Here is a 15024-nt window from a genome sequence, read left to right as displayed (position 1 = left end):
GAGAAACCCAAGGCTGCCCTGCTCTGAGGGTTGGCTGAATTTGAGTGGATGACCGTCTGGGTGTGAGCTGTTGGTGCAGGGAGAGCATTCCCTGTAAGGGAACGGGAGTGCCTGGTGCTCCTTGGCTCAGACTGAATGGAAAAGGAAGGCACTGAATAAGCAGGATTTGTCAAAGCATGTGGCTCTCCATGCCAGAACTCTTGATGGATGCTGCATGCTCATCAGTTACTCTGCATTGCCAATTGTTTGGCAGAGTGAAGAGAGCTGGCATGGCTTTTCAATAGAATAGAAGAGGAGAGGCTGTCTTCTTTGTTTTATTCACAGCTTTTTATGCATTTTTTTTTAAAGGGAGAGGGGTGTATCTCTGCCATAACATTGCCTCTTCATGAAAGTCTTTCTGAGCAAATTGCTGGTTAAAGAGGAGAATTCAGACCTGGGTGATTCCCAGGCCCTTCCTCTATTTGTGGGATCCTTTCGCAGATGTTTGTTATGTAAATGCACAACACTAAAAATAGTTGCCTTTGATTCCTTTCTTTGTACTGAATGTTACAAAATGTTTTGATGAGATCCAGCTCTCAGCAGCGCCTATTGTTAGCTTGTGGTGACGTGGATGCTGCAGCTGCCCTTATATGAGCTCAGTGAAGTCACCAGCCTCCTGGACTCTTCTATTTTAATCCAGCTGTCTGTTCCCTGGGGCACCCCTTGCCCCTCCTGGCCCGGGGTAATTCTTGCCCAGCTGGCAGGGATCCCCAGCAGCTCCAGTTCCACAGCCACATGAGTCACTCCAGCCTCCATTCCCACATGGCTTTATCCCCACGCTGCCTGCAGTGTGCAGCCATGGCTGGCAAATCTCTGCTGTCCACCCCTGTTCTGGAGCTGACATTCATTTAGGGATGCTTGCTGCCACGGACACATTGCTGTGCTTGGTTACCCTGACAGGGCTTGTCTGCTGAAGGGAATTTCCTTACAGGAGCCAAGGTGAATTGCAGTAGACTAGCAAACAGTTGAGATTTTCCCCCTGGAGAGATGCTTTTCTTTTGCCAGCTTAACTCAGCATACCTCCTTTGTTCTGCCCTACTGTCTGTGCCCATTTAGCCCCATTTGTGAATGTTACCTCTGCATGCCTAAGCAATAAATGCTGCAATCTGTTTATTTTATGTGCCACTAGAAAATTAACTTCAAGGAAGACTGGAAACTGATTACCATCCTTGTTGGAGGCACTGACCTATGCCAGTACTGCTTGGACAAGGTTTGTATCTCTGAATTAGGCATGCTCATCCAGGCATTTGGCAGGTGACCAGCCCTGGAAACATAGCCTTTCTCTCTCAGAGAGCCAAAGTTCCTCTTTGTTTAAAAAGCACCAAGAAGTCCTGCCCCTTTCATCTTCATTGTATCAGAAACAAGTGCACAGCTTTGAATGCAGGGGCACTGCAGCTCTGGAGAAATGCATTATTTGAGTACTAGGAACCTGCTCATATTGAACAAAACACAAAGATTAGGCTGAAGAGTTCTCCCTGCTTAACTGGACAAAGTAATCAGTGTGGTGTCTCAGGCATGCGAGGGGACACAATGAAGTCTTCTGGAAAACATCCCCACACAATAATTGCTGAGGATGCCCAATTCTTGCTTCAGAATGATACCCAAAATAATAACATCAGTTTATAGTGAAAAACATGTCTTTTCTTTAGCTGTCAGTGGTCATTCCATCTGAAACTATTTGTGTGGCACAGACTGGGGGTCTGTACCCCAGCTTGTTGAAATGACCAGGCACTGTTCTCTGTTTTGCTCTTTCCTTTACAAGCTGCTGCCTGGAGCCTTTGTCCCCACAGCTACCCCTCTATAACTACAGTCACAAAGTTGTTTTGCTTATGGGCTTTGTGGGTTCTGACTGCCTTCATATCAGTTTTCCAGATAGGCAGTTTGAAAAAAAAATCTTCTGTTCCTAAGGCAAATCAGTCTGCTCTGGGTCCCATAAAAAACAACCCAAAATCCAAAAATGTGGTCAATATAGTCATTATCAGGGAAAGGCTCTGCCAAGATACCTCAGGATTTTCTACAGAGATCAGAGGAATATATTAATAGGATAAAAAACATAAGCACTATATAACCTCTGTACATGTTCCAGTAAACTTCTTGATCTGGAAATATATCTGCCAACAAAAGAAAAAAGGAGCACCAAGTTGGTAAGGCTTCTCACAGATCACCTTGTTGGTTCCTGAAAAAGACTGACTCAATTTTAATTTTTTTTTTTTTTTAATAGGAAACCTATTCAGTGCAAAAGTATGTAAAGTACCTTCAGGACACTCTGGATATTTTCTATGAGGAGGTAAGCTTTTAAGATACCCTAGCAAGCTATGTTCCTGGCAAGTACACTGATGTTTTTCTCACCTCTGATGGACTGTCAGTGATTATGTTTCATACAAGGTCATCTTTCAAATAGCTGGAATCAGACTGTTCTCCAGTACTGCATTTCAATGACTGTACTAGCTAATGCCTTGAGAAAGAGAGCTGCAGTTCCAGAAAAACTGTGTGTTTGACAATATTTATGCTGTGGACCAAGCATACCATGACCCTACAGCCAGTTTTCATGGCTAAACCAGCCATGAACAGTTTCATTTACCCTAGAGCCAATGGAAATGTCCCAGGGAGTGAAGCAGCATTTCAGCTAGTTTGTACTAGCTGCTGGAATTCTTTTGGCTGACATCCAGTGTATGTCTCCCTCCCTCCCCCTCCTTTTATCCATCATCCTTGCACATGCCATTGGCTGCAGGCAGTGCAGTTTGCAAGGACTCCCTGACCCACAGATGGCACTCCTTGCTCTTTGTAGTGGTATCATGTTCTGTTATTTGTAACATGTCTGTATGTCTGGTTATTACAATCCTCACAGCTCCCAAGAGTCTTTATCAACATGGTGGAGATGCTGGAGTTCTCTGGACTGCGTCAAATCGCAGCAAGCTCTTCAGAGTGTGCCTTGGCAGCAAAGTAAGTGAGCAAAACAGCTCTTTGCCTATAAAGTGATATTTTTTTGGCTCAGTCTCAATTTCTACAGCAGGATATCCACACTGAGCTTTCCAAGCTACGTGCATTGCTTCCTTTACCTGATGCACCTCTCAACTTTCTATTACTTCTTGCAATACTTCAACTAAAAACCTGCACCTGTAGATAGCAGAGTTCTCACTTCTCAGCTATAAGGCAGCATGGCATAGCGCAGGTCAACATATGATTGCTGAACTTTGAAGGCTTTTTTTACCCAGCTGTCTGCTGGTCAGCGGCACAGGCTGACATCCCTGATTCCTGTCTTTGCATCCAGTGCTCCATTACCTCTAGTGCAGGCTGGGATGCATACAGCAGAGCACAGCCAGGAGGTGCTCCTCACACCTGATGAAGGGGACCAAACTCTTAACTCAAAAAAGGTCGAGAGACTTGTTTTAGAAAGCAGCAGTGTCTTTAAAGGCATCAGAATGGATGTGAAAAGGCTCTTTAGTCTTGCAGAGAAAGGTATAACAAAGACCAGTAGTTGCAAGGTGATGCCAAATGAATTCCAATTAAGTTAGGCACAGATTTTTAAAAATACAAGTAATTAACTACAGGAACACACTGGAAGGGAAAATAATGAATTGATGGTCTTGCTCCATGTCTTCATATTTATTCCAAGCACATTCTTAGAAGATGAATTTCAGTGAAGCACAAGTTACTACCTCTTGTTATGAAGGTAACATAATAAGACAGAGTGGTGCAAGGACTCAGACTAAATAAAAATTTGTCTTTTCTAACTTTACACTCCCAGATGTCTGAAACTGTGCTGTAAGCCCATTCATAGGGTGGGTTTTCTTGTTATTCTAACACATGTGATTTCCTGCTGATGTGTGGGACACTAAACACTTTTTTCATGTTTGGCTCAAGAGTTACAGATCCTGCAGCTCTTTCTGCCTGTGGTAGGTGTTCATTTTGAAAAGTAATTCAGTAGAATTTTTTCTTTTGTGAAGTATCTGTCCATTTCTAAACCACCAAAGTGGCTCTCCCTTCTGCATGTGAGCTTTGAGCACCTATCCTGAGCTTCTTGAAGCGGACACACAGTGCTGAAGAACTGTAAAGAAACTATTCTAGAATGGCTTTTAATTCTAGTATTTCTTTTGTTGAAGGAAAGTTTGCCCATGTTTCTTAAACCCAGAGGAAAATTCTTCTGAATTACAAGAAATTAAGAGAGTTAACAGAGATTTTCAGGTAATGCATTGATTCTGTAAATGGTCATCTTCACTTGTGTCTCTTTATATTTCTTCCCTCACTGCTCTTCCTGTCGTGCAGTACAGAGAGGGATAACTGGAAAACAACTTGGCTACAGCCTAATCAAAACCATACCCAGCTAACCAGTTAGTAGCAGTGCAAGACCTTCCACATTGCCTTCTGATGGCCTTGGTTCTGAGCTGGATGCAGATGGAGACCAGTTCTGTTTCCAGCTGCTGTTTCAACAGCCAGAAAGGATTTAGTAATGATGGCTGCTTTGTTGATATGTGTTTGTCTGTTATGAGTCCAATGAGTAGCTCACATGAATTAACCTGTCACTGCAGAGTGACAAATGACCTTGCATCAGCTGTTTTGCGGTTACTCTTAGCAGAAGAAATTAACTAAACCAACCATGGGCCAGCTTGCTATCTGAAAGTAACTTTTCATAGCCTCAGGCGTAAGATTCACTCAAAATTAACAGAGGCTATAAATAGCTATTGGAGCAGAAGCTTTTTCCATCGATGTTCTTATGAATACAGGAATCACTGTATCAGATCACATAATGTTCTCCGCTCTGGCAATGAATCTGACAAAGCTCAAAAAATTCACCCTGGGTAATGCTTGTATAAGCCTACTAGAGGGGTCATTTTCCTTAACTAAGGAATGTTTTGAGATATGACCAGGAGCATTAGCATTTATATCCATAAGATGGTAAGTTACAATGAGATGGGTTTTTGATTTGTATGAATGTCTGTGACCATAATTTTTGAGAGTGGCAGGTAATTTTTCAATGTTTAAGCAGTATTTTCATTCAAGCACACCTTCCTGAAAAAAAAAGTGCACTTCAGCCTCATGTTGGCATTCTGAACTTATTTGTCATGTCTAAAAATGTTGACCTTGTTCCTTATTTTTATACTTTTCTGCAAATTTTAATCTCATTGCAATTGTGCAGTTTTGGTTTCTATATGTAAGGTTTGAACTATTTTTTTTTAATTAGTAACTCTATATTAATTACTTTTTTTTGTTTGAATAAATCCAGCTTCTGTGCATTTTCCTCATGAAAATCTCCTCATGAACCAAATTATTTTCTTAGCCATTTTCTTGACTGCTTTATAACATTTAGCTGGATTTACACTAACGATTTACAGCTTCCTACACTGAAAGATGTTTAATCTGCATGTTGCTGCTAGCTGACAAATGTAGGATGAGCCTTGCAAGTAACTCCTGTGTTTTCACTGATTACACCACGCACAGGCTGAAGCCCTGCAGCTGATCAACAGCGGTCGGTACGAACAGCGGCAGGACTTCGCTGTTGTCATCCAGCCATTCTTCCGGAACACCTTGCTGCCCCTGGATAGTGTGAGTCCTGTTTTTAATTTCTCTTAAGCCAGTAAGATCCATGCCACAAGACTCTGTTTTTTCCTCTCTGCACAGTCTAGTGGCACAGCATGGAATCTGTGCTAAGAGCGAGGGAGGAGAAGACGGGAAGTCTCGCAAGAAGATTCACAGTGCTGCCTGTGAATCAAAATGGCTTTAGGAAACATTCATAGCATGCACCCATAAACAAAGCACCCTCTGACTTCCTCTGAACTGCATGTTGCTTCCCTTGTTGAGGAGGTTGGTTAGCATTCACCACAGTTTCCCGATTTAGGTTATGGAATGTGTTCAGGTTTTCTTCAAATGGAGACCAGCACTTGAGTCTCTGATTCATCCAAGCATGGAAACAGGAAGCAGCCTTTGAAACCCAACACTGATTCTCCTTCTTTTCTCCAGCCTTAGCATTATGTATGCTTTGTAGTTAAGGATACAAATATCCAGCATGGATCCTCATCCAAACAACCCAGTTTTGCATAGTACTGATACTTTTTTCCATTCTTTTTTCTGTCAGCCTAAATGGTCAACCAATGGTCACCATACAGGCAGTGATGAGGCAAATTCCCCCTAAGAGAGACATTTACCACAGTTGGATAAGCCCACTATTTTTATTGTTATCTGAAATTCAGCAGAAATTTCAACACTTGAAGTGTTGTAAGTCTCAGTCACAGAAGTTTAAATAGCAATAATAAGCACATTTCTATCAGTTCTGTACAAAATGGAATGTGGGTCAATGGCAGGGTCTGTGTAGCAGCTGTGACTGTTGGCTTAATGATAAGTTTAGTTTTGTTATGAAAATTTTTGTGTGAAGTTGAGCAGGCTGCATTGCATAGAAAGTCTCAAGGTGCAGTAATAAGCCCATAGTTTGGAGCACCTAAGTTTATTTCCAGTGTGAAAACATGAGCATATTGCCTTTAGCAAGGTACCAAAAGTGTGAAGTGAGTATATCAAGTACAATACACTACTGGATATTATATGTCAGATCTCAAAGATTGACATTTGCTGAGAAATAATTTTTGCTTTTATTGCAGACTAACAAGCCAGATATGAGTTTCTTTGCTGCAGACTGCTCTCATTTCAGTGTAAGAGGCTATGCTGAGATGGCCATGGCTCTCTGGAACAATATGGTAAGAGGTCGCAATTTACATCCCTATGTGTTTGTGGTAGCAGTATCTAAAAAGATCATGAGAAAGGTGTCTGAAACAAAAGAGTAAGCAAGACATAAAATTGATATCCTAACAAGAGGGGGTTGCTCAACTCTGAGGTTCTTCTCACTCTGCATTGCTTAGGAATATAATCCCAAGTGATCATATTGCATGAAACAGTGTAAGTCTTTGCTCATTCAAAATGGGAATTCTCAATAGTCTTAGTATAACAAAAAATTCCTTTCTGATTTGGTAAATAACTTGCATTAAAACAAAAAGTCAGCCTAGTTAAACATTCAGTACTGTAGGTTTTCTGAAAATGTTTGTTCAATGATCTTGCCCTTCTTCCTTGAATTCTGTTATATTTATTGGGGAAACCTATATGTGACTGAATTTTTGCTGCCATTAATAGTGTGGACATGTTGTACCACCCACTCTTGTATCTGAGGCAGTTTTAGTAGAGTCACTGAAACTAATGGGGGGCTGAAATCAAACTTAAGATGCTTGTAATCACATTCCATTTGTCATTTTGGGGGAAATGAATAGCTTTTGAATAGTGTTGGAAGAAGGTGTCAGAGGTGCATGCCAGACTTGATAATTCCAAGGGCAAAGTTGCTTTCAGAAACATTTCCCCACATTGGAAGGAAGACCATGGCATTTTTATGCCACAGCAACATTTCCTCCCCTTGTCTTGTAAACACCAGTTGCCAAATACATTGTGCTGGCAGGAATCCTGCATCCTGGTTTGCACAAGAAAGAAACATAAATGGAGGGGAATTTATTTTCTGTCCAAGTAAAAGTTTGAGCAAGATAAGAAATTTAGAGGATACCCCAGAATGAGCTTGAAAATAAGGACTGGAAAATACAGGGCAGGAATCTGTGCAGCTGCCCAGCATAGCATATGAGCTGTAGGTCCAGGATTATAGAATGTACAATGCAAGCACATGCTTGGTGTAATTGATTTGTGCACACACAGCAAATCTGCCTGTTATCCATCAGGTTTCCCTGTCTGGGACTCCAGATGACAGCAGGCTGGTAGGCTTCACTCTGTTTCATAGCTCAAACAGGGCTAATGGTGGGCCAGAAACCCAGGCAAATGTAGAAAAATTCAAATTGAGCATGGCTGAGGGTTTCAAGAAAAAAAAAAAAAAAGGGATAGTACCTGGGCATATGGCGGTCTTAAATTGGGTTTCTGTTGCCATGTGGTATTCCTATTGGCCATTACTCATTCCTGAATCACCATCAGCCTTTTTTCCTGTGCCACCAGAGGTTTTTTTTTCTGTCCAGACTGTCACTCATTTCCTACGCATAAATGAATATTGACACAAAGCTTTCTACTGGGTGGCAGGGATCAGGTTCTTACTGATGGAAAGCACAACTATTCCCTCCCTTAGAGATCTGTTGGTCTATGCCAACTGCAGACATTACTGTTTACTATTTAAATCTAGTTCTTGTAACACATCCCTGCTTTTCCCTTGCAGTCCTTGTACGGCAAGGCTGTGCAGGCTTACTGTAAGGCTGTATTGTTTCCTTGTTCCCTGAAAAGCTTGGCAGGCTGCAGGCGTAGGGCCAAATGACACGGATTCTTGTCAGTGCACATAAAGGGCCAGACTGTGCCTGGCCACTGTGGGGGTATGCAGGGACTGGGATGGCTTACAGTCTCTCCCTTGCCATAATGTTCTTTGCTGTTTTGGCTTTGTGCAAAACAAAATGTGCTCCTGCTCTCTGAGGTCAGAGGACTCTGTAGTCTTAAGGGGTTTCCACTGGTCCCAAACCCACCTTCTCAGGTGTTTGGCCGAGGTGAAGAGAGACGTGGACAGAGGATTTGGTTTGTGTTCTGCCTCCATGCTTGCCACATGTTCTAGAGGAGCTGTGGGTTTCTTCCAGAACTTGTCCTGTATGCTCGTGGACTTGAGGGTAGTGTCATCTTCTAAGCCCAGAAGCTAATGCTCCTGAAGAACAGATTTCATAGAGATAAGTAAGCATGGGTGGTTACAGAATTTTGCATTTTATCATCTTTTGTCTAGGCTCTGTGCCAGAATCCTTACCAAGTGCCCTGGCACGGGAAGAATTACAAGATATGAGCCACACATCGTACAAATAACAGAGCTGTTCCCTTTAAGTACAAAAAAACTACCAAATTCAGTCTTCACTGCATTAGCTGGTGGGTGGGCCAAGTGATTAGAAGTCATAAAAGAGTCCATCAGGACCCTACAACAATCAGCAAAACTTGGCATACTGTTTTGCTTATAATCTTCTCTTCCCTGGTTATATTTTCTGTGGTTCGTATATTTTTATTTTTCAGTCTTTGCTAGCTTCTTTCTGTTTTTTAAAATTTTTTATTAAAAATGAACAAGAGAGAGAAAGTATTCTCAGTGTTTCCATATGAGAATCTTCTCGATTTTTTTTCCATGTCGTATTGGTCTTGTTGCTCTATTGTTTCTCTTCAGTATGCAGCTGACACTTTAATCCCTTGAGGACAGTAAATGCCTGTATGGACAATAGCAGAAGCAACAGCCATCCTTTGTAATGTATTCCCAGAAGTGCTGGATGACAACTTTGCAGTTCTCTATGGACCAATCTTGTAGTCATTACTTCAGGCGTGTCCATGCAACAGTTGTAAACACTTCAGTTAACACGACTGAGCAAGCCTCTACTTGTTAGCTTAACTATGGCAACCAGTGGTATGTGCACTGCTAGCCAAGCACAACTGCCTGCTATGAGCCTGGGCACATTTTATGTTGGGTTGGAAATGGGATCAGGATGAGCCTTATGGTCAGCTATTGCAACTTAGCTGACAACTGATAATATAAAAATCTCTCTGTAACTCACTTCTTGCAAGATTGTGAACCCTGCCTCAGCTAAAATTCCCTGGGAATTTCTTGTCTGAGTGCAGACTGAAAAGGTTAAATTGTCCCATCCTCTCTCTGTAACTCTGTAATTTGTGAAGTAACTCCCATCACCATGACACCTAGGCACCTTTGTGTAAGTAATGCGCTAAGTAATATGTCTAACATCTGTCATGTGGGTTTTTTCCTTTCCTTTCCATTGCCATTTGAAACAAGTACATGGCAGAACTGGGTGTAATAGTGAACCACGTCGCTTTAGCTGAACATTTAAAATGCCTTGTATCCAGAGCAATGCAAAAGGAAGAAAAGTTATCCTATTCCTTGCTTCTGAGGGAGTTATTCTGCAGCCAGTACATCAGATTCTCAATGTCTTCTGTTCACAACTGTTAAAATGTTTGCAAACTTTCCTCTGCTCCTTCTACCACACTTCTTTGTTCCTGCAACAACAAAAATTGGATAAGAAGTTATAACTGAATCAAGAGAGTCTGAGAAGGAAAAGATTCATCATTAAGTTTAACATTGCTTTTCTCTTCTTCAGCTGGAGCCAGTTGGTGAAAAGCAGACTTACAACAACTTTACCCATGACAGATCAAAACTCAAGTGTCCAAACCCTGTAAGTAAAGGTCAAGGTGCTCTCTCCATTAATTACCTCTATTTTTTCCTCCTTTCTTCACACTGCTAGAGCTCTTTAAAAGAGTACCTTTGTGAAAGTTTCAAATAACTAAAATATATTTTCCTGTTTTGTTACAGACAGGGAAATCTACTTAAGATTTAAGACAAAAAGCTTTATCCTCACTGCAATGGAAAGCCTTTCATTAAAGCTAGTTCTAATGAGTCTGTTGTATTTCCATTTGCTTGTTTGCAGCAGGCAAATTAGGAAGTGATGCCACCACTCATAATTCTGAGGTGGCTTCTTTTTTGTGTTCTTGAAATTTTCAGACAATAGAGCAGGAGAGTGTTTGGGCTAAGATAGAGAGAAGGCAAAACCAGCTGATTGTCTAAAGATCCACCATTCTTCTCTGAGAAGGGACAGTGGCATATTGTTGGAATGCTGCCTGTTGAGCGATCTGTGGTCAATAAAGCCTTTGCTCTCCTTTTGTAGGAGAAACCTTTTCTTTTCACGCGAAGAAACAGTGGATTTGGAAATTCAGATGTCAACTTGGAGAACACAGAATCTTCAGTCCCCTACTGGGCTGTCATTGTGACTGCAGTAGCTGGGGTCCTGGTGGGTTCTTTACTGGGCTGGGCTGTGTCACGAACAGGAACCAAGAAGCACCAACGTAAGGCTCGCACAGAAAACAACATGAAAACAACGCCTCTGTAACACAAGTGGAACAAACATCTTTCTCTGATGAGGCTGCTCTCTGCTGTAACTCAGAGAGTGGCAGAACAAAAAGCCTCTTGGATATGAATGAAGCTTCTTGGTTGCCCAGGGATTTTTGTGTCAAATAACATCGATCAGTAATGTATTTTAGAGTTATCGTCTGTGGACCAGTCAGTGGAGGATGAAGCTCAAAGTAATGCTGTGGTTTCGTGCCACTATGCAACTGAGTACCACACATCTGTTCACTCAGTCCCCCCCATGGGGATGAGGAGGAGAACTGGAAGAAGGTAAAACCCATGGACTGAGATAAGAACAGTTTTAATAACTGAAATAAAGTAAAATATAATAATAATAATAATAACAGTAATAATTGAAATTAAATGGGAAATAACAAAAAAGAGAGAGGAATAAAACTCAAGAAAAACTAGTGCTGCACACTACAATTGCTCATTGCCTACTGACTGATGCCCAGCCTGTCCTTGAACAGCAATCAGCCCCTCCTGGACTTCTTCCCCCACTCTATATAGTAAGCATGATTTTCTATGGCATGGAATATCCCTGTGGCCAGCTCAGGTCAGCTATCCTGGCCATGCTCACTCCCGGCTTCTTGTGCTGGCAGAGCACAGGGACCTGGAAAGTCCTTGGTTTAGAGTAAGCACTACTTAGCAACAACTAAAATATTGATTTATTATCAACATTATTCTCATATGAAATCCTAAACACAGCACTGAACCAGCTATTATGAAAAACATTAACTCTATCCCAGCTGAAACCCGGACAAAGTGTTAAAATCTTTTTCATTCTGGGGTCCAATTCTCTGTTCCATGAATACTACTCAATTGCACAAAGCAAGAACACCTGTTCATGCATCTTGGCTTCTTAATTGTGCATCTGTCCTTTTCTCTTATAAACCTCCATTTAAAATGTTAGAGACAAGTCTGTGATTGCAACCTGGTATTCTCCAATAGTGAGATGTAACTGAGATAAACAGCAGCTGCAATTTCTCATATTACATTCCAGCAAGACCATTGTGTTGAAGGTGCTGCAGTGATTCTTCATGGGCAAGTACAATGCCATGGAAACATCTTTAAACTGGTTTCTGAACAACTTGGATCCATATGGTATCCCTAGTGCAGTGCTGGGCAGCACAGATAGAATAACTCTGCACTGTCTTTAACTCCAGGCTCCTTCCATCTGGGACTGGGTGCGGAGCTGGGCTGTATCTGCCACTTCTCCTCCAGGGCTAAATAGCCCAGGGACAGTCTTGTATCCTCCTGCCCTCCCCTGTATGGGAGCTGGTTTCAGAATGAGTCTTTTTGTGATGGATTTATTCACTAGTATCTAGTAAGTAAAAATGTGGTACCTGCAAACTAGCTTGGCTTAACCCTTCTCATAGGACCTTTTCTTGTGTTCAGGTCTCCCAGGCTGGAGACTCCATGGTTATTATCCACAGAAGAGTTTGCAAAGTTGTTTTTCACCTTTTGTTTTGTTTTTTAAATTCTAATCAGGAGTTCAGAGACCATCCTTTTTGGAAATTATACTTTCCTTGTTTTAAACCTGCAGGCCAATTCTTATAATCTATGAGTACAAAAGGTTCTTCACAAGATCTGCATGATCTTGTTTCCCAATAACTTTCTTATTTCCTATGTTAAATACATAACCTTTTTAATTTTATTGAAGCCAAAGTGAGGTTTGCAATGGTGCAATTTTTTGTGATGTGTACTACGTTTCCACTCCTGAAATGCAAATGAGTAGAAAATTATAATGTTTCCCAGAAGAAAGTGCTCTGGGTTTCCTAAATTTACTATTTTGCATGCAGAAGGTGTTCAGACTTCTTCCATTTCACTTCTGTCAGTGTCCTTGCTAAGATAAAAAGAGGTGGGCAGAGTGCAACTTACATAGTCAGGTTTCAGGGACTGTAGTTGCAGTCACCTGTTCTTTGATCTGCTCTCAAAGGTAGGGCTGTTAATAGTAGGAATTTTATTTACCTGCATAAATAAAAGTGTCTGTGAGCTCTACATGCAGCACAAAATGGGGGTATATTTATATTGGAATATGAATCCCAATATTACCAGTTAGATTGTGCCTGGGCCAGTCTGACCCTCACCGCTGAGCCAAAGGCGGCAGCTGTGGTGCTTCACCCCAGAGACACCTTTAGCTTGCTGGTGATTGCAGCTGGGCACTAAACAGGTCCAGGCTTGTTAGGAACTCCGTTTACCTCAGGAAGAAAGCTTCAAGCAATGGTGAAGAGAAAAAGGGAGAGGATTCTGCTGGAGGGTTTAATATCCAGAGGTTTATTCCATGGTGACAGAGGTCTGAATCTTGGGAAGAGATTCTCCAGCAGAATGCCCGACCGCATGGCCGGACTCACCTTTTAAGGTCAGGGGAAGGGGACAGGTGAGCCACCAACCAGGTGGGAGGGGCGGGGTCTCAAGGGATGAGGGACACCTAGACAGGCCAATGACCTCTGGGCCTGAGGGGCATCCTTTGAACTCGACCAACCACACGACGCCTTTGCTGGAATGTTAAGCCTGATTGACAGGACTCACTCAGCAAGGGGCCAGGGGGAAGGGGAAGAGAGGTATTGCCACACCTGGGAGGTGACCCGGAAGTCTAAAACAGGACATTACAACACACCGCAACATATTTAGAATGTGAACCAGGAGCAGCTGCATCTTGTTCCAGTGCAGCACAAGGCTGCTCTTCCCGTCCCTGTCTTAACTGTGCCTCATTAAGTACCTACCTGGAATTTATTTAGCTTGGGAAATGGAAGCAAACACGACCTCCAACCAAGAGACAAGATTTCAGTGTATTCCACAGCATCTATGCCTCAGACACATTGGAAAAATATAAGCCTCATGTGTGAGGAAGCTGAGCAAATATCCAAAGGCTGCTATCTCCTCTCATCCCTAAATGTTGTTCCTGTGAGTTGTCTTCTCTACTGGGAAATTTTATAGCACTGCTCATACAACTCTTGGCTTGGGAAGAAGTAAAAAGATAATAGTTCTCTACAGAGCCTTTCATCAGTACTAGGTATTTCAAAGGAAACGCAAGAACAGTAGTTCAGAACTGATTTACCTTTCCAAATAATGTGTGCATGCATGGAAGTCCTGGAGCTTGAGTTAGAGTTACAAAATGCTTCAGTCTCTCACATCAGGCTTGTCCTGCCTAGAGATGGGTACAAGTGCTTCTTGGGTTTCATGCTTGTGCCCCCTGCTAGAATAACTAAATGTCCCCTTTTCTCACTTAGAAAGCTAAATTTTGTTCTGAGCTTCTAAAACTTAAATTGTAAGTAGGGCAGCCCATTGGGAAGTGAGAGGAAAGGTGGCTCTTAGCTCATTCTCTGTCCTGAAGGATTCTAGAGTGGAAATAATTCTTGTGCAGGAGCCTGGGTGATTCTGCTTTTGAATTGAGAGCTGCAGTTCCCTGCAGCATTTAGCCCTGCAAGGAATGCTGCCTTTAATGATGCTTTTGGAAACCAGGAAACCATCAATCTTAAATTGTATTGACTCTGTTCTGGTAATGCAACAGGAGACTTCCCCTGCTTTCTTTAGCTTTGGTGTCTCTTTAATGCACAAATAGAGTAGGAGCTGGAAGAGGAACTGGCGTGTTTTTTAGTCTGTGGAAGTATCTTCTGGCATCTTTCTTCTGTAGACTCAAGTATGTGGTCAAATGCACTGGCATTAAAAAAATAAATCAGGAACTATGCAGTTTGCAGCTGTTCCACAAGCAAAATCATTTCTGTGAAGATGTTACTGCTGAACGTTCCTTCCATGCTTATTAAGGTAACATGGACCTGGAATGAATGACAAGCAATTAGGTCTGGATACTTTGCATTCAGTATCATGTTAAATCAGGAAGTAATCTTATCTGTCAGTTGTCTATTCCTCCTTTTTTTATGTAAGGACATGCCCTTGGTTTCAAATGTCCTCATGGCGTTTTGCCTCAGTGGATGCTGAACAGACAGATTGCCCACTGAAGCTCAAGAGGAGAGGCTTAGAAGAAACTTTAAGTCTTTATGGAAAAATTGATCAATTGGATGCGATTTTAGCCAAGGATTTTGCTTTGGCCAGTGGTGGTCTTGCCCACCACTGAAAAGAACCTCTTT

The 15024-nt window shown here is 42.0% G+C and overlaps 1 protein-coding gene across 1 annotated transcript in view; it reads left to right on the top strand.

The window, feature by feature from the left end:
• Positions 1-14781, top strand: part of PLB1 (phospholipase B1) — an 80756-nt gene extending 65975 nt beyond the window's left edge. Inside the window, exons 51-58 of the mRNA XM_074538595.1 lie at positions 1169-1249; positions 2261-2326; positions 2888-2982; positions 4143-4224; positions 5479-5583; positions 6630-6725; positions 10131-10205; positions 10695-14781. Coding sequence (XP_074394696.1) covers positions 1169-1249; positions 2261-2326; positions 2888-2982; positions 4143-4224; positions 5479-5583; positions 6630-6725; positions 10131-10205; positions 10695-10916 — 822 coding nt within the window. The 3' untranslated portion in view covers positions 10917-14781. The remainder of the gene's footprint in view (positions 1-1168; positions 1250-2260; positions 2327-2887; positions 2983-4142; positions 4225-5478; positions 5584-6629; positions 6726-10130; positions 10206-10694) is intronic.
• The last annotated feature ends 243 nt before the right edge of the window (positions 14782-15024 follow it).

Source organism: Zonotrichia albicollis, chromosome 3, assembly GCF_047830755.1.
Source record: "Zonotrichia albicollis isolate bZonAlb1 chromosome 3, bZonAlb1.hap1, whole genome shotgun sequence".
NCBI lineage: Eukaryota > Metazoa > Chordata > Aves > Passeriformes > Passerellidae > Zonotrichia > Zonotrichia albicollis.
The sequence above is the reverse complement of the archived record's forward strand: the minus strand, read 5'-3'. Positions and strand labels throughout refer to the sequence as shown.